General features: G+C 37.7%; 1 protein-coding gene across 12 annotated transcripts in view; it reads right to left on the reverse strand.

Annotated features, from left to right (window-relative positions):
* Positions 1-20,567, reverse strand: part of MAP4 (microtubule associated protein 4) — a 225,455-nt gene that overhangs the window by 105,386 nt on the left and 99,502 nt on the right. For all 12 annotated transcript variants that reach the window (XM_012473817.3, XM_012473826.3, XM_012473816.2 and 9 more), the window contains exon 3: positions 14,794-14,862. In XM_012473817.3, coding sequence (XP_012329240.2) covers positions 14,794-14,862 — 69 coding nt within the window. The remainder of the gene's footprint in view (positions 1-14,793; positions 14,863-20,567) is intronic.

Below are 20,567 nucleotides of genomic sequence, written 5' to 3' on the forward strand. Positions count from 1 at the left end.
AATAGGAAAGAGTGGGAGAAAAAAATGAAAGATGTTTAACCCAAAGCAAATAAATCTGAAGGCACATGTTAATCTCTAAATGTCTAAAAAGCTATCACCTACAGCAGAACATACTGTATCTGTTGCTAAGCACTAACAACAGCGGTAGAAATAGCAGAATGCCTGTTCATTTTACACAGAAAAACTGAAGATCAGAAACATTAATTTGTTAAATAGAAAGCAAACCTTAAATGAAGACCTCTAAGGAGTCTAATGTTAATACTCAAGTTTACAGTTGATGTAGTTTTGCATCTTCTCATTTCATTTTAAATTGCAGAAAACCCACTGGAGGGTCAGCCTTGCCAGTTTTTTGCAGTGACAGAGTCCTGAGTTAATTTTTTCACAAGAAACAAAGCAAAAAAACTCTTCTTTCAGTATGCCTGGAGTTCACTTTTGAAGTTTCACCTCCAGTTCTGTCCTCTAGAAGCAGGGCATTTCTGCTTCACAATGGACCGATATGCTCCAGTTACACCCAATTAAAATACTGTTACACAACCAATTAAGTAGGAAAAAGGGCTGATGGTCAAACAGAATGATTTATTAACAAAAGTATATAATGGGTTTAACTGTAAGGACTTTCTATGTGGACATTAATCAACATCCTAATATCATCCTACATTTAAATATTAACCCCTTCAACTAGATTGCAAAGCACTGAAAATATTTTCTGTCACTTCAGGCAAACAACTATTTTTATAGAGTTCTTTTATAGAGCAGGAATCTTTGCCTCAAAGAGGGCAAATAACTTGCCTAGTAAATCAAAGCTAGTAGGCGCCCTATCCACAGCTTCCTCAAAATTTAAACAAATTCACGACAGAGAACAAATTTCCAGAAAGTTGTGCACCAACAACCTGGCAAGAATTATTGCAATTGCATCTGGTCTTGTTTTTAAGTTTCTTTTCCCATGTAAGGCCTGAAGAAAATAGATATTAAAGATTATTCATTCAATAGCTACAGAGCATCTATTATCCACCAGATGGTGTTCCAGGTGCTGGGCCACAGCAAGTGACCAAAACAAAAACCCTGTCCCTCTCATAAAATTTGTCTCTATAATATCTTCTTATGGTAGGGAAAGGCAGATGAGATGAATAAACTGTAAAAATTATTAGAAAGTGACACGACAAATGCCATGAAGAAAATTCAAGTAGAATAGTGGGATGAAAAAAATAGAAGGGGTGCAATTTTAAATAAGATAGTCAAGAAGTACTCATTGAGAAGGTGAAGTCAATCATGAATATATCAGAGGGAAGAACATTCCAGGCAGAGAAAACTGCTAGTGCTCAGAGCCCAAGGCAGGGGCCCACCTCGCTTGTTCAAGGAACAGTAGCAAGAACACCATGAAGCAAAGTAAGCAAAGGGGTAACTAAGAAAAGATCTGGTCAGAAAGATGACAGGGACAATCATAGGGCCCTGTAGTGTTTGCTAAGAACTTTTACTTTGAGATGGGAAACTACTGGAGGGTTCTGAGCAAAAGAACAGCATGAACAATGTACAGGACCACTCTCGATGTTTTTAAGAATATGCTGCAGGGAGCAAGCAAATAGAAGCAGAGAGACTAATTTGGGAAGTTATTACAGTAGTCAAGGTTAATGATGGCGGTCCAATCAAGGAGAGAGCAATGGAGGTGGTAAGACGTGGTCAGGTTCCAAATATCTTTTTCTGACAAACTGGTTGTGGGGTGTGAGAGGAGTAGAAGAGGACAGGGGAAACCAAATGTTTTAGCCTGAACAACTAGAAGGACAGATATTCCATTTAATGAGATGGGGTAGCAGGTGTTTTTTTTTTTTCTTCATTTTGATTTTGGGGTGGGGCAATCATGAATTCAGTTTACAACATTTCAAATTTGAGATGTCAATTCAATGTCCAAATGGAGATTTCAAGCTCCTTAGTTCTCACTCAACCTCCTCATGGAATTTAACCAATATTGTATCTGTTCTTACAAAATGTTCCCTATAACTGCTTAGCATTTAAGCAATGTTTACATATTTGTGCATTTCTACCTGCAACTGAACAAACCAGAACAAACCCACAAGATAGCTAACATATAAAGCATCCCTTTAATTCTGAAGAGATCTGTGATATATACAATGGTTAATTTGGAAAATTTTTTTCCTTTAAATATGAGCTACATTTGTTTGTTTCTACCATTTTATCGATTTTTAAGTGTACAGTTCAGTGGTATTAAGTACATTCACATTGTTGTGCAATCATCACTACCACTCATCTCCAGAACTTTTTCATCTTGCAAAACAAAAACTTTGTGCCCATTAAGCAACCACACCTCCATTCCCTGCCTCTCCCAGCCCCTGGGAACTACCATTCTACTTTGTTTCGGTAAATTTGACTACTCTAGGTAATTCATATAAATGAAGTACATTTATATTTGTTTCTGTAAATCTGACTACTCTAGGTACCTCATATACATTTGTATTTTTGTGACTGGCTTTTTTCACTTAGCACAGTGTCTTCAAGGTTTATTCATGTTGTACCATATCAGACTTTCCTTCCCTTTTAAGGCTAAATAACATTCCATTATATGAATGTACTACATTTTGTTTATTCATTCATGTTTATTCATTCATGTGTTGATGGCACATTTGGGTTGCTTCCATCTTTTGGCTACTGTGAATAATGCTGCTACAAACCTGAGTTTACGAATATCTATTCAAGTCCCTGATTTTAATTCCTTTGGGCATATATCCAGAAGTTGGGTTGCTGGATCTAACAATAACTCTATTTTTAATTTTTTGAGGAGCTATCATACTGTTTTCCATAGCACTTTCATCATTTTACATTGCTACTAGCAGTATACAAGGGTTCTAATTTTTCTACATCCTTGTAAATACTTGGTAATTTCTGTTATTGTTTTCATACTGGCCATCCTAATGAGTATGAAGTGATATCTCATTATGGTTTTGATTTGCATTTCTCTAATGATTAATGATGTTGAGCATCTTTTCATTTGTTTCTTGGCAAATTATGTATCTTCTATGAAGAAATGTTTCTTCAAGTCCTTTGCCCATATTTTTAATTGGGTTTTGTTGTTGTTGTTGAGCTGTAGGAGTTCTTCATATATTCTGGATATTAACTCGAGAAGATAAAAGATTTGCAAATATTTTGCCTCCATGGGTTGCCTTTTCACTCTATGGAAATACACAAAAATTTTCATTTTTCATATAGCCTAATTTATCTATTTTTTCTTTTTTTGTCTGTGCTTTTGGTGTCATATCCAAGAAAACATTGCCAAATCCAATGTCATGAAGATTTTCCCCTATGTTTTTTTCTAATGAATATATAGCTTTGGTGTTTGTTTAGGTCTTTGATCTATTTTAAGTGTTTTTTTTTTTAAAAAAAAAAAAAGAAGAGCAGGAGAGACAGGATTTCTCTCTGTTACCAAGGACGAAGTGCAGTGGTGTGACTATAGCTCACCGCAGCCTTGAATTCCTGGGCTCAAAGAATCCTTCTGCCTCAGCTTCCTGAGTAGCTGGGACTACAGGCTCACACTACCACACCAGCTATTTTTTTTCTTTCTTTTAACAGACGAGGTCTTCCTGTGGTGCCTAGAGGCTGGTCTTAAACTCCTTGCCTCAAGCAATCTTCTCACTTGGCCTCCAAAAGCGCTGGGATTATTGGCATAAGCCACTGTTCCCAGCAGGGTTCAACTTTTGTATGTGGATATCCAGTTTTCCCCACACCATTTATTGAAAAGTCTATCCTTTCCCATTGAATGGTCCTGGTACCATTGTCTAAAATTATTTTACTATGTATAAAAGAGTTTATTTCTGTGCCTTCCAGTCTGTTCCTTGATCTATATGTCTCACTTTAAGTCAATACCACACAGTTTTGATTATTATAGCATTTCAGTAAGTTTTGAAAATCAACAAGTGAGACTTCCAACTTAGTTCTTTTTCAAGATTGTTTTGGCAATTCAGGAGGGCTCCTTGAGATTCCAAAAGTATTTTTCTATTTCTGCAAAAAACAGTGATGAGATATTGAGGGGGAAAAAAATCTTCTTTTAAAAACACATTTAGGCTGGGTGCAGTGGCTTATGCCTGTAATCCCAGCACTTTGGGAGGCTGAGATGGGTGGATCACTTGAGGTCAGGAGTTCAAGACCAGCCTGGCCAACATGGTGAAACGCTGTCTCTACTGAAAATATAAAAATTAGCTGGGCGTGGTGACAGGCATCTGTAATCTCAGCTACTCGGGAGGCTGAGGCAAGAGAATCACTTGAACCCAGGAGGTAGAGGCTGCAGTGAGCCAAGATCACACCAGTGCCCTCCAGCCTGGGCAACAAATCAAGACTCCTTTTCAAAAATAAATAAAATAAAATCACATTTAGGCCGGGCACAGTGACTCATACTCGTAATCTCAGCACTTTGGGAGTCTGAGGTGGGAAGAATGCTTGAAGTAAAGAGTTCAAGACCATCCTGGGCAAAAAAGCAAGACCCTGTCTCTACAAAAAAATTTAAAAAATTAGCTAGGCATGGTGGTGTGCACCTGTAGTCCTAGCTACTTGGGAAACTGAGGTGGGAGGATTACTTGAACCCAGAGTTCCAGGCTGCTATGTTCACACCACTGCACTCCAGCCTGGGTGATAGAGTGAGACCCTACCTCAAAACAAAAACAAACAGGCCGGGCGCGGTGGCTCACACCTGTAATGCTAGCACTTTGGGAGGCCAAGGTGGGTGGATCACCTGAGGTCAGGAGTTCAAGACCAGCCTGGCCATCACGGTGAAACCCTATCTTTAAAGAGGAAACAATATATATTTTTTTAATTAAAAAAAAAAAATTAAAAAACAAACAAACAAAAATGCACTATAAATTGTCCTACCAGCGACCCACATTTCAACTGTGGTTTTCGGGGCCTCTAGAGGCTCATGGTTGCAGTGATCATTTGTGTTAATCTTTCTTATCCATAACCCTAGTGTTTTTTACAAGGAATTTATCCTTGAGCAATGTAAAAAAAATATGTAAAATTTAAAGCTAACAGAACTTACGGGAGCAAAAGACTATTCAATAATAATTGTTGGATACTGAAACACCTCACTTTCAATAATAGATAGAATAACAAGACAGAATACCAAAGAGGAAAGAGAAGACCTATACAACACTATACACCAACTAGATCTAACGGACATCTTACAGAACATTCCACCCCCAACAACAGCAGAATATACATTCTTCTTTAGGACAGACAATATGTTAGGCCTGAAAACAAATTTCAACATATTGAAAGGGACTGTAATAATACAAATTATGTTCTCCAACCACCATGGGATGAAATTAGAAAATAAACAGAAGATTGGGAAAATCACAAATATGTAGAAATTAACACACTCCTAAATAATCAACAGGTCAAAGAAATCACAAAAGAAATTTAAAAATACTTTCGGATGAATGAAAATGAAAACACAACACATCAAACCTCAAGAGGTACAGACAGCTAAAACAATAAGGGGGAAATTTATAGCCATAAACACCTATATTAAAAGAATAAAATAAAAATCATCAATCATTAACATAACCATCTACCTTAACAAAACAGAAAAACAGCAAACTAATGTTAAATTAGGCAGAAGGAAGGAAATAAAAAAGTAGAAACAAATGAAACAGAAGGGAGAGAATACAGAAAACTCACCAAAATTGAAAGTTGGTTCTTTCAAAAGATGAACAAAATTGACAAACCTTTAACTACTTTTATGAAGAAAAAAGGAGAGAGGATTAAAATTACTAAAACCAGAAATAAAGAGGAGATATCATTTTGAATCTTACAGAAATAAAAAAAGTTTATAAGGGAATACCAAGAACTGCAGGTAAATTATATAACCTAGATGAAATGAACAAATTTCTAGAAACATAAAAACTACTAAAACTAACTCAAGAAAAAACTTTTGAGCGGGCAATTACAAAACTAACATCTGTGGGTATTTCTATAGTTTCTAACAATGCAGCTCAACAATTAACACCTGACTGGGTGCAGTGGCTCACGCATGTAATCCCAGCACTTTGGGAGGCTGAGGTGGGTGGATTATTTGAGGTCAGGAGTTCAAGAACAGCCTGGCCAACATGGTGAAACCCTGTCTCTACTAAAAACACACAAAATTAGCCAGACAAGATGATGGGAGCCTGTAATCCCAGCTACTCGGGAGGGTGAGGCAGGAGAATCACTTGAACCCAGGAGGTAGGAAAAATTAGCACCATAATAGATGGAGTTCCTTCAAATTTCCTCCACAGAGTTGAAAAATCTCATCCTATATGGTAAGTCATAAGCAGACAAATCTTATGTTAACAGAATCTTGCTTTGAATTAACCTCTTAATTAGACAATTCTTGTGCTCCCACCTCACACTTGGTTAAGTTCACAATTTATTCTAGATATTGCTACAGCATCCAGCTGCACATAGGTGTGATTTGACAACACTTTGTATCAACCAAACCAGAGTTTTCTGTCCTACATTTCTCTGACACCAAGAGACAAGGCATCTGCAGCCTGGCACTGCACAAGTGCAAATCCAGAAGAGTGTCAACCAATTCTATAATTGAGATACTCAGGTAGAGAATTCTGAGCAACATTCTATTCAGGTTCTCAAAAGACCCCAAAAGGATTAAGCCCACTTTGCCCACAGCAGTGACTAGGTTAGTAGTCATACTTCACTGTATTGTCTTTTCCTCTTTCTAATTTCACTTTTCCCAGTATCCCACTCTTGTGCCCTGGGGCCATTTTCCAAAATAAACTACCTACATGCAAAACCCTTGTCTCAGTGTGAATTTTCTCCCAGAAACTAGAACCTAAGACGGGTTTTTAAAAAGGCTGGGCACAGTGACTTCTGCCTGCAATCCCAGCACTTTGGGAGGCCGAGGCAGGTGGATCACCTGAGGTCAGAAGTTCAAGGTTAGGCTGGGTGTGGTGGCTCACACCTGTAATCCTAGCACTTTGGGAGGCCGAGGTGGGTGGATCACCTGAGGTCAGGAGCTCAAGACCAGCCTGGCCACCAGGGTGAAACCCCATCTTAAAAAAAAAAAAGAAGTTCAAGGCCAGCCTGACCAACAGGAAGAAACCCTGTCTCTACTAAAAACACAAAATTAGCTGGGGGGTGGTGGCACATGCTTGTAATCCCAGTTCCTTGGGAGGCTGAGGCAGGAAACCCAGGAGACGGAGGTTGCAGTGAGCCAAGATTGTGCCATTATACTCCAGCCTGGGCAACAAGAGTGAAACTCTGCCTCAAAAAATTTAAAAAAAAAAAAAAGGCCTTTAAAGATCCATTATTTCTAACTGCCTTTCTTATGCTTAGCACATCAAAAGATCCATTTTGACATGACACATTGTGGTGAAAGATCACAGGGCTTTTTTTCAGACTATTTCAATTTCAAGCTCTATCATTAACCTAACTTCAACCTCATCAAATGAAAACAGAAATACAGTCATATGTCACTTAACAAGGACACCTGAGAAATGCGTCATTAAGTGATTTTGTCGTTGCGCAAACTTCATAAATAGTACTTCACAAACCCATTATATACCTATGCTACACGGTATAGCCTATTGCTCCTAGGCTAGAAACCTGTATAGCATATTACTGTACTGAATACTGTAGGCAACTGTAATATAACGGTATGTATTTGTGTATCTAAATATACCTAAACACAGAAAAGGTACCACAAAAATGCCGTATTATATTCTTATGGGACCCCTGCCATATATACAGTCTGACATTCACCAAAACATCATTATGCGATACATGACTGTACTGTTATATATTCAAAGAGCTTTACAAACTTTAATGTGTTATACGAGTGAGTTATCTGTATTAATAAAACATATCAGAAAAATCTGTTTAAGTTTGCAATCATGTAAAAATGTGACAATTTACAGTAACTATATGTTAATGTTAGTACTTCTCTAAGTAAAAATCCTCTGGTTTCCAATAATGTGTGCCTCTATCAATAATGTTTTAAATTTCCATGAGGGGAATATATTCATATATTACTTATGGAATTACAAATAAGGTAACAACAACAAAAGAAACCATTCTATATCCACGCTGTGCTTTAAACCTGAGAACAGATAACTGAGCTGTTTTAATAAAAGGAAAACTAAAAACATTAAATTAAGTGTTCTTAATAAAAATGTCTGCCAAGTATAAAAAGCTCCTTATACTATGCAAGTTACTTAAATATAAAATATTTTTAATGTCTTAATTCAGTCAACATACTGTATTTACAACCCTACTGTAAACAAACACTAACCCAGAATGGCTAGGGAACAGGGCATTTTGTTGAATTCTACCCAGATACTGCATACCAGAGGTTATCAAATAATAAAGTTATCAAATTAAATGTTACTGAATGTAGCAAATTTTATTTGATAATCCAGGAGGCACTTTAGGAAGACTGTGAATGTAAATTTTAACTGCATTAAACTAAATGTAGTGTTTGTTAGTAATAAATGTAGTATTAGAAAGCATCTAATAATTGATATACCATGGAAACTTCCTCTTTTGGAATAATTTCTTTTTTCTTTTTGAGACAGAGTCTTGCTCTGTCACCAGGCTGGAGTGCAGTGGCACAATCTCGGCTCACTGCAGCCTCCACCTCCTGGGTTCAAGGGATTCTTCCACCTCAGCCTCCCGACTAGCTAGGACCACAGGCGCGTGCCACATCTGGCTAATTTTTTGTATTTTTAGTAGAGACAGGGTTTCAACGTGTTGGCCAAGATGGTCTCGATCTCTTGATCTTGTGATCTGCCTGCCCTGGCCTCCCAAAGTACTGGGATTACAGGTGTAAGCCACCGCACCCAGCCTTGGAATAACTTCTTAAAGCCTTTCTGTCAAGTGACTTCCTCACCAAATGGCAATAAATATCAGTAGTCATTTGAACTTCTTAACTTTTATGATTCTGGATAATAGAGTTTATAGTAAGTATCAAAAATCATAAGTGAAAATGCTTGACAAAAACTTTAAAAGTCCATACAATTAATCTGGGTGGGATTAGAAGCTATATTAGACCTAGAACTTGGGCCTCAAGTCTTTACCCAATTTGTGTCTTAGTCACATTATAATTCAATAATTATGACCCCACCAAATCCAGTCCATAAGGTGTTAATGTAAGATGTTTATTAGTGGAATTTATTTAGTACAATAATCACATTAGAATTCCCAATATACAAACTGTTGAAAGTCTAAAGTCACAAAAAATACAAACTTAGGTATACGAATATTATAAAAATATTATTTAAAAACAAGGTTCTAAATCTTCAACAATGGGCCAAAAAAGGAAGAAAAGAGAGACAGAGAAAGAGAAAGAAGGCATAGGAAAATCATCACATTTCAACAAAGCAGCCCTGACCAGTCTGGCTGCCTTGCCATTGAGATACCGGGCCACCTGGATGTGACCATTATGGCAATACAGCATTTCATTATGGGACTAGCTATTCTATATAAAATTGTATGTGAAACACAAATTTTTTTCCTTTCAAAATGAAACATCTAAGTGAAACAGAGCTAATATATACCAAATTTTAGCTGGCTGTTAGTAGAAAATTTCAAGAATTCTATAAGTTCAAAAAGAAAGCATATTTGAAAAAAAAGTTTTCAAACAAAAATAAGCATAACCAAATGGACAAAAAAAAATAAATCAATGTCAATCATGAAGTATGAGTGTACACAACAGAGAGTCATACCCAGGCTTCTATTCCTATCACTTAGACAGCTACAGGGACTGGTTACGAGCAATAGAAAGATGTCAAACATAATTTTTAAAAGTCAGTACTACCAGTTTTGAAAAGTTCCCTGGTGAAAGAAACCCAAAAATCAAATTAATAAATAACTGTACACAAAAGGGAAAGAGCTGTGTTTAATTTGATGGTGTGTTCTCTAATGGTAAGAGAGTTGTCATATTTTATCAACTGCTAAGAAGATAAGCATAACCTCTTTCCTTTAAAATATATCTCCCTCAAGTGTCTTGTGTCTAGAATCCACAGAAGAAATTCTTGTCAAAGAATCCAGCCCTTGTGACCAGATCCCTGTAGAAGAGAGAATGCTTCCTAAATTCCAGAAGTCACTGCAGGGATTCAATTTAAACTTTCATGATATTCTAATCTTACCATCTCAAAAGTAGTTTTGTATCAGGGGATCTAAAGCAATGTGTATCTGGCCAAGCATGGTGTCTCACACCTGTAATCCCAGCACTTTGGGCGGCCAAGGCGGGCGGATCACTTGAGATCAGGGGTTGAAGACCAGCCTGGCCAACGTGGTAAAAACCCTGTCTCTACTAAAAATATAAAAATTAGCTGGTGTGGTGGTGCATGCCTGTAATCCCAGCTACTGGGGAGGCTGTGGCAGGAGAACTGCTTGAACCTGGGAGGCAGAGGTTGCAATGAGCCGAGATTGCACCACTGCACTCCAGCCTAGGCTACAGAGTGAGATCCTGTCTCAAAAACAAAAACAATGTATATCTCAAAATCTTTCCCAGAACATGGTGCCAACTATTTACTTTAAGCTGAAATAATCTGTACTTTGGGGGTTATAAGAACCTACATAATCAGTAAGAGGATAGAAAACTTTAAAGTTTTTCAGATCTTAAACCAGAATTCCTCTAAGATTTCAAAACATGGTCCATGTTTTATGTTATGTATCTATAAATCCAATCCAAGCTTACCATTGTACAGTACTTATCCCAAATAGTTCTAGATCTTTTAAGCAATTAGTTTGAAAAAATGAGGAATGAGAATAAGAAAGTCCCACTGAAACAATGCTTAGAATGTGTGAATGTAAAATGCTAATGTTCACAGACAGGACTTTACACACAAGTCTTGATGTGTGATCCACCAATCTCCACTGGCATGCTACATAAAAAGATACCTCCAAAGTTCGAAAAGAGACTAATCCTAAATAGAGTTTGAGTCCAATAAGATAATAATTTCATTAGAAACCTGCTATTAATAAATTGGTTGTGGGTCTTAAACATGTTACGATTTAGTTTCATTCTGGTGTTGTGTACAGAAAATTATTTTTTATCTGTATTAACATCCAAATATTCTAATGATAAGGGATTCAAGAACATTGAACATTATAACTTAGTTCCATTTTCTTATTTATTTATTTTTTGTATAGAGGTCTCATTATGTTTCCCAGGCTGGTCTTGAACTCCTGGGTTCAACCAATCCTCTCACCTTTGCCTCCCAAAGTATTGGGATTACAGGCATAAGGCATCAAGCTCAGCCTACATTTTCTTTAACTTCCTAATTCTTATTTTGATAGTTCATGTTCAGAAAGTAACTGGTTATGAAATTCCACACACAAGGGCCAGGCACGGTGGCTCACGCCTGTAATTCCAGCACTTTATGAGGCCGAGTCGGGCAGATCACGAGGCAGGAGATCAACTACCCTGGCCAACACGGTGAAAACCCGGCTCTACTAAAAATACAAAAATTAGCCGGGTGTGGCGGCACGCACCTGTAGTCCCAGCTACTCCGGAGGCTGAGGCAGGAGAATTGCTTGAACCCAGGAGTCTGAGGCTGCAGTGAGCTAAGATTGTGCCACTGCACTTCAGCCTGGGCGACAGAGCAAGACTCCATCTCAAAAAAAAAAAATTCCACACACAATAGGGTTGTTAAATTTTTAGGAGAATCTAAGCCTAGACAAATAGATCATAATTTCATAATAAAAACAATTTTGGCCCAACTTGTAAATAATAAAGGATGATTTAATTTGAAAACATATTCTAGGATTATTCAACTATTCTGAATTTGAAAACTTAAAGTAACTATCATTATTCAGATGATAAAGTAAGGTGGAGAGAAACACAGGTAACCTGTAAGGTTAACCTTCCCTAAAAGCAAGCTCACAGAGGAAAAGGGAAGGAGAGGAAAAGGAAATTCACTGCAGTACTGGTGGCCTCAACCCCTTTATGAAAGCACATGTTCTCATTTGGTGTTACACTATCCTGATTCATGGTGAAGATTTGAAAACCAAAGGAAAAAAGGTCAACTAAAAATATTTAAAGAAAAAAAAATATGAGAATGAATCAAATGATAAAATAAAACTGTAAAGAAAACAAGAAATAAAAGACATTAAATAACCTTTGTAAAAATTACTAAAATTAAAAAGAATTCATTTTGTACTTTGTGTTCACAAAGGGAAATGAGGCTCCATCAAGCCCTGCAGAGCACAAGAAGAAGCAGGTTGTTTGCTCAGGCATCAGCAGAAATAGGCCCCAAGGAACTACCCTCAGTTTCTTCTACATCGTGTCCAGAAGGAAAAGCAAAGCTCTGCAAAATGCTGAAGGTTTTAGAAGTATAACGGTGCTTAGGAAAGATCACTGGTCTGGTGTTGCAGCAGCCCCAGTGTTGAGAGACACGCTAGGCTTCTAGGAGGAGAAAAACAGAGAGGGAGGAAGAAGTAGGAAGGGGAAGGAAAGGGTGGAAAAGCACAGGTCATTAGTAAACAGCAAGTTCAGTATCACAAGATGCTCATAAACCCAAGCTATTAATGAAGCTGGTTTGCTCTCAAGACTATAGATAACATTCTGAAGGAAACAGAAATGGGAATTTTCAAAATGGCATTGCTCCAGGAAGTGATGGCCAATTAGAATGAAGTCACAACATGCTCCAAAAACATGCACTGCCACCCCTTCCCTCCACTTTACCTCCCCCAATAAAACATGCATATTTTCAGTAAAGTATCTATTTTAATACAGTTAAGTGGTTAAATTCAGAACTCAGACAACCCAGGTGTGCAAACTCTATGCTACCTAAGGGCAGAGAGGTATTCAAGAACAGAAATACCTACTCTCACAATGCCATTGGGCGGTTCATAAACAGCCAGGTTCTTTTTTGTCACAAGGGAATCTTGAAATAGTGAGGGCCAGGATACAAGTTTTTCCTGTTCTTTTTTTGTACTATTAAGACCTGGCAGTGGTGAGCACCTGCTACACAGAGTTTGAGTCTCTTCTGGTCAGGCATGACTTCCTACTGGAGAAGAAATCTACTTCTAGTTTTGGTAGTTGTTTCCTTCCTGGATGAAAATGGCATTCACTTTTTTTTTTTTCAGCTGCAGTCTTGCTCTGTCCCCAGGCTGGAGTGCAGTGGCACAATCTCGGCTTACTGCAACCTCTGACTCCCTGGTTCAAGCAATTCTCCTGCTTCAGCCTCCCAAGTCGCTGGGATTACAGGCACGAGCCACCACGCCCAGCTAATTTTTTTTTTGTATTTTTAGTAGAGATGGGGTTTCACCATGTTGGTCAGGATGTTCTCGATCTCCTGACCCTGTGATCCACCCACCTCAGCCTCCCAAATTGCTGGGATTACAGGCTTGAGCCACCACGCCCAGCCGGCATCCACTCTTTCAACTGGCTAATCAAATCAATCCCCTCCAGCCTTTCCTTACCCTGGTTAACTATTTCTTGGTTAAAGAAAGCTGAATATACTCATTATTTTAAAAGTTCATGTTCAAACTTCTTTTCCTTTAATCACGTGGACATTTACATAAATGTTTTCTTAAAAACCACATCACATAGATGACTGCTTTCAAAGCAGACACAGAAAGTCAATACATTTGACTGAGATTATCAAAGAAATACAAAAACGTCAGTTCACAAAACTGGAAGATAAAGTGGCACTTCTGGTTGTTTCTAGCTTCTAAAGTAAAGAGTAACTAATTTATTAAGTTGCTAATAAGGATGTTAATGTCACTTAGTAAACATTCACAACAAAAGGAACTTAGTCATCAAAAAATCTGATGTATAAAGATATATACAACTTTGCTATGGTCAAAGAATAACAAGTAAATCCTAGAATAGCTGCTACTGCTAACAGAAGGCTTTCTGGAAGCCTTAGAAACAGAGAAATCCTGTGGTGGCTCACAGAAGGGCTTCTAGCTGAGGTATGCATATAAGACAAATACAGAAACATGACAAATCTAGTAACTGCCTCCACTGCAAAAATATGAATCAAATGTTACGGCCCAGTTAAGAGCACACTTGTGGAAACAATGGGATTGATCATTATAAGTCTATGCATTTGGGTCAGCAGTGTTGGCCTGATCACAACTGCAAAGTAAATGCAGGTATTTATGAAAATAAAATATACAACTCTCACATCAGCTAATTAAGAAAATATTTATATAGTATATCCCTGAGACTCCTGCTACTGCTTTGAGAATTTTGCTCACTACAAAGACATTGGGGTAGGGGGTTGCTGCTGGTTATGAGACAGGAACCCACAGAAACTCAGTGCTAACTGAAAATATCAAAACTCTAGTAGAGCTAAGAGTTTAGCTGGAAGTAAATTTCAAAAGCAACAGTTAAGGGAAAGATGAAGGAAACACACTGGGGGCAAAATAAAGAACTCCTAATTTGTTGTTCATAGGCTTCCTAACATTGAACCGTGGAAAGCTAAATGCAATGTACATTCAGGGAAGAGACCTGCTGCTTCAAAGAACTGTAGTGGCCAAATGCCTCCCATGTAACATATTTTGGTTATTATTATGCTGTATCTATAAAAGTATTTTAAGGTTGATCCAGCTCTTGTGTGGTACAGCTTCAACAAATATTCAAAAAATATCAGAGGAAACTCATTATTCACCTTCCATTGTTGGAGATTTTACATAGCAACGTCCTGGGTTTAAATACATCCAACAAGAACACTCATAAATAATTCATAGGCTTCCATTAATAACACTCTTCAAAGGACATTATCAAGGTATTCACTGTAAGTGCATCACCTACACATTTGGGGAATCCTGGGAATCACTTACCTGTAGTATCGCTCCCTTCTATTCCATGACCACCATTGGCTAGCAGTGTTGGTTTAGAAGATGGAGTATCTGCAACAGTGACAAATAATTATCCATTGTGACAGACAGAAAATGAAAAACAGATCCAACTACTGTATATTAATTGAGTTTTTCTCATTCTTCATAGCATTAGGTTAAAGCAATTAAAACTGTTCAAAATTTAAAGATTTAATAAAAGAAAACCTAGAAACAGAACAGATCAGAATTATTAATTTCTAGGGCACCCAAGCTCTGTTAAGTACCACTTCCACAGGAGAGCCCTTCATAATAGCAATTCTAAATCTTTTTTATTCTGTAAATTGTCAAAGAAAACTATTGAGTAAAACCATCATGAAGCACCACAGGTTTAGTATCAGCAATTCAAATCAAACGCTCCAAGAACATGAGGCATTTAATTTTATTTTTATTTTTTGAGATGGAGTTTTGCTCTTGTAGCCTAGGCTGGAGTGCAATGGCACAATCTTGGCTTACTGCAACCTCTGCCTCCAGGGTTCAAGCAATTCTCCTTCTCAGCCTCCTAAGTAGCTGGGATTACAGGCACCTGCCACCAGGCCCAGATAATTTTTGTATTTTTAATAGAGACGGGATTTTGCCATGTTGGCCAGGCTGGTCTCAAACTCCTGACCTCAGGTGATCCACCTGCCTCAGCCTCCCAAAGTGCTGGGATTACAGGCATGTGCCACTGTGCCCAGCTGATGCCATTTATTAACTATTAATTCCCACATAGGAAATCCAGGGTACCATAATTGCTCCTAGATGAGAACTGCATGGAGGTAATCAGCTGCACTTCTGGAAGCAGAGGACTCTTTTTTTTTCTTTTTTTTTTAAAGGGAATTAGTTATATCTCATTCCCTAATGACTAAGGATGTTGAGCCTCTTTTCATTCGTTTCTCTGCCATTCCTTTGTCTTCTTTGGTGATTTGAATGGTCAAAGTTTTTGACTATTTTAAAATTGAATTCTTTATTTTCTTATTATTGAGTTTTGAAAATTCTTTATATATTCTGAATATCAGTCCTTTATCAGATAAATTTTGTAAAAATTTTCTTCCTGTTTTTAACTTATACTGTCTTTTCATTTACTTAACTGTCTTAAAAAGAACAAAAGTTTTAAATTTTTATGAAGTAGATCACACGATTTTTTTCCACGTTTTCCGCTAGAAGTCTAATAGTTTTCATATTTACATACATTTGGAGTTAAGTTTTGCATATGGTGTAATGATGAAGGTCTAAGTTTCTATTCCTGTACATGGACACCTAATTATTACATAATCATTTGCTGAAAAAGCTATGTATTAATTTTTTTTTTTTTTTTTTTTTTTAAGACAGTCTTGCTCTGTCACCAGGCTGGAGTCCAGTGGCACAATCTCGGCTCACTGTAACCTCTGCCTCCCGGGTTCAAGCGATTCTCCTGCCTCGCCTCCCAAGTAGCTGGGATTACAGGTGCCTGCCACCACGCCCAGCTAATTTTTGTATTTTTAGTAGAGATGGGGTTTCATCATGTTGGCCAGGATGGTTTCGATCTCTTGACCTTGTGATCTGCCCACTTCGGCCTCCCAAAGTGCTGGGATTACAGGAGTGAGCCACCATGCCCAGCACAAGTCATCTCTATTCAACTGAATTACCTTTGCACCTTTGTAATCAACTAACCATATTACATTTGGGTTTACTTCTGGGGTATTCTGTTCCATCAATTTGTAAGTCTATCCATTTTGCCAATACCATCCTGTCTTAATTACTATATTTGTATATAAGTCATTTTTTTTTTATTTTGAAAGGGAGTCTCCCTCTGTTGCCCAGGCTGGAGTGCAGTGGCACGATCTTGGCTCACTGCAACCTCCACCTCCTGGGTTCAAGTGATTCTCCTGCTGCAGCCTCCCTGAGTAGCTGGGACTACAGGCACATGCCACCACGCCCAGTTAAACTTTTTTTGTATTTTTAGTAGAGACAAGGTTTCACCATGTTGGCCAGGCTGGTCTCGAACTCGACCTCAGGTGATCTACCCATTTCGGCCTCCCAAAGTGCTGGGATTACAGGTGTGAGCCACAGTGTCTGGCCAGAAGTCTTAAATAAGGTAATATAAGTCCTCCAACTTGGGTCTTTTCCAAAAATGTTTTTTTTCCTTTACTTTTTTGCTTTTTGAGACAGTGTCTCATTCTGTCATTCTGTCACTCAAGCTGGAGTGCAGTAGTGCGATCATGGCTCACTGCAGCCTCGACCTCCCAGACTCAGGTGATCCTCCTGCCTTAGCCTCCCAAGTAGCTGGGACCACAGGTACATGCTACCATGCCTGCCTAATTTTTCATTATTATTATTTTCTGGAGAAACAAGGTCTCCCTATGTTTCCCATACTGGTCGCACTCCTGGCCTCAAGCAATCCTCCCACCTTGGCCTCCCAAAGTGTTGGTATTACAGGCATGAGTCACTGTACCTGGCCTTGTTTTGTTTGTTTGCTTTTCTATATAAATTTTAAAAACAGTTTTTTATTTATGCCCAAATTCTTGATGGGATCTTATTTGAAATTGCATTGACAATACAGATCAATTTGAGGATGTACAACATTTTCTGAAAGTCTCTGACTATATCTAACATGTTAGCAACCAGCCTAGCTCTGCAGTCACCTTGCTGACCCAAGAATTCAGAGATATTATTCCTAAGACAATAAGTGAGTATCTACAATAAATGCTACAGATATACAAAATGCAAGATTTTCCTTTGGAAGACCACAAACATGCTGTCCAACCCCCTGGTCCTTATAAATACAAGGAAGAAATCTTTCACACAAATTTCTCATTGAAACATTCATTCTGTTACTTCAGAGGAACAAAAAGAATCACCTAAAAGAACAAGGCAGTGCAAAAAGAGAATATGACTTAAATAAAAGAAGGAAATAAAGAAATGAAAGACAATAGAATTGTATTAAATACCCACTATGTAACATATACCCTGCTAAGTCTTCACAAACTGCATTTTACTTATCCAGAGAGATGCCATAAATATGTTCCATCCCACATTTGGCATAAATAAATTCCCTTTCACATTCACACAATAAGCTTATAAGATTTATTCTTCCAAGCACATGAAAGAATGCATATTTTTAAAAAACTTCCTTCATTAAAAAATGCATATTACAAGAAAATGGAAATTAGAAAAACTGATATCCTGCAAGTGGTATGAGAGCAGCTATCAGAGTGATAAAACCTGTTTAAAATTTGATAATCAGTGTTGACAAGGGTAATTTCATTTCATCATTTGGAGGAATGTAAATAGGAACAACCTTTTTTTTTTTTTATTTAGAGATGAGGTTTCACCACGTTGGCCAGGCTGGTCTCGAACTCCTAACATCGGGTGATCCATCCACCTCAGCCTCCCAAAGTGCTGGGATTACAGGAGTGAGCCACTGTGCCCAGCCAGGAACAACCTTTTTATGAGACAATTTGGCAGCCTATCAAATTCTGAAATAGTCAACAATCCATTTTAGGTATTTAGTATTTAGTTCACAGAGAGACATAAAAGTATAAAAACGTGAATATAAATAGAATGTTTATTATGACACTGCTTAAAAATAGCAAATGTCCACCAATAGATTCATTATAATATTGTAAAATAGTACACACTAATAAAAAAATGAGAGCACTTCATGTTACTGATACGGGAAGATAACAGGACACACTAAGAAAAAATAAAAGCGGGCCAGGCATGGTGGCTCACGCCTGTAATCCCAGCACTTTGGGAGGTCAAGATTGGTTTAAGACAGTAAGTGAGTATATACAATATATGCTACTGTATATGCTACATATATGAGGCATCACTTGCGGTCAAGAGTTTGAGAACGGCCTGACCAACATGACAAAACCCTATCTCTGCTAAAAATACAAAAATTAGCTGAGCATGGTGGTGAATGTCTATAGTCCCAGCTACTTGGGAAGCTGAGGCAGGAGAATCCCTTGAACCCAGGAGGCGGGGGTTGCAATGAGTCAAGATCACACCATGGCACTCCACCCTGGGCAACGAGAGTAAAACTCCATCTCAAAACAAAAAACAAACAAACAAAAACAAAAAAGAAATACATCATTTTCCTCAGAAAGACAAGAGAAAATATCACACATCCATGAAACAAAAGCAAGCCCTATACAAAGTGAATTATCCAGTGACCAAGTAACAAATCCTTTACCTAGTTAAATGGGTTGTCATTCTATCTTTTCACCAAAATTGAAAGAGGCATAATGGAGTTGACATATGATAGAAAACTGAGAATATAAACAACAAAAAGAAAATAAGAAAATAAAAAAAAAACCCTGAGAATATTTTTTGATAATATTGTACTATGGCCAGATGTGGTAGCTCATGCCTATAATCCCAGCACTTTGGGAGCCTGAGTCAGGTGGATTACAGGTCAGGAGTTTGAGACAGGCCTGGACAACACAGTGAAACCCCGTCTCTACTAAAAATACAAAAATTAGCCTGGTGTGGTGGCGAGTGCCTGTAGTCTCAGCTACAGGCACTCCCACTACTTGGGAGGCGGAGGCAAGAGAATCACCTCCGCCTCCCAAAGTGCTGGGATTACAGGCGTGAGCCACGACGCCCAGCCAAAATTCAAGTTTTGTTATAACATCAAAAATTATAACATATGTGGGCCTGGCACCGTGGCTCATGCCTATAATCCCAGCAATTTGGGAAGCCAAGGTAGGCAGATCACTTGAGGCCAGGAATTCAAGACCAGCCTGGTCAACACAGTGAAGCCTCATCTGTATCCTTTTTGAAGAAATACATAGGATTAAGTGAAAATGGAGATTTTTTTTTAAAAATGTAATACATGTGATCGACTGTGTACTGCCAGTAATTGTGATGATAAATTTCCTCTGGACCAAATTGAAAACACAGCATCTTATTGTCACAGGAACTTTAAATATTAAAATTTAAGTTGATATACATATTCAGTAGCAGAAACATGGTAACACGATCAAGAAAAAACTTTCAAGCATAAAAATGTATTGCATTAGGATAAAAGTCTGAGACACGGTATGGAAATAAGAGTTCAAGGACTCAAAAGAAGAATTTAAATTTCCAATGATAAAGAACAGCTTGTTCATATATTTTTAAACTAGATGATGGACTCAAAATGCTATATATTTAGAAGCATTTGGATATATTTAGCAGAATGATGTAACTTATTTTTATGTGGCAAAAGTAAAACATTCTCAAAATTACATGTTTTACAATTAAACTTTTGCTACAAAATTTTAGATGTTAACTTAATGTACAAAGAGAAAGAATTTCTCAGAATTCTCATATAAGTATGTAACCAAAAGTTTCAAGACCACTACTTTAGACCAAATTAAAAAGAAAGCTTGATACATAGTGACAGAAAATTTTCTAAGATAATAAAGTAAAAAAAGCAAGTTTAAAAACATTCATATGGTTTGATTCCAGTTGTATGAAACTAAAGTCATTAAATTTTTGATTGCATGTTTGTAACTGCATAGAACAAGGTCTTAAAAGATCTACCCTTCTTGAGGAAATAGAATTACAGGAAAATGAAGGGAGTTGTTGTGTCTGAGACGGAGTCTAGCTCTGTTGCCCAGGCTGGAGTGCAGTGGTGCAATTTTGGCTCACTGCAACCTCTGTATCCCGGGTTCAACTGATTCTCCTATCTAAACCTCCCGAGTAGCTGGTAGCTGGTACTACAAGCACACACCACCACTCCCAGTTAATTTTTATATCTTTAGTAGAGACAG

The sequence above is a fragment of the Aotus nancymaae genome, unplaced genomic scaffold (genome assembly GCF_030222135.1).
Source record: "Aotus nancymaae isolate 86718 unplaced genomic scaffold, 86718_ANA_hifiasm-v0.15.2.pri h1tg000067l, whole genome shotgun sequence".
In the NCBI taxonomy this organism is placed as follows: domain Eukaryota; kingdom Metazoa; phylum Chordata; class Mammalia; order Primates; family Aotidae; genus Aotus; species Aotus nancymaae.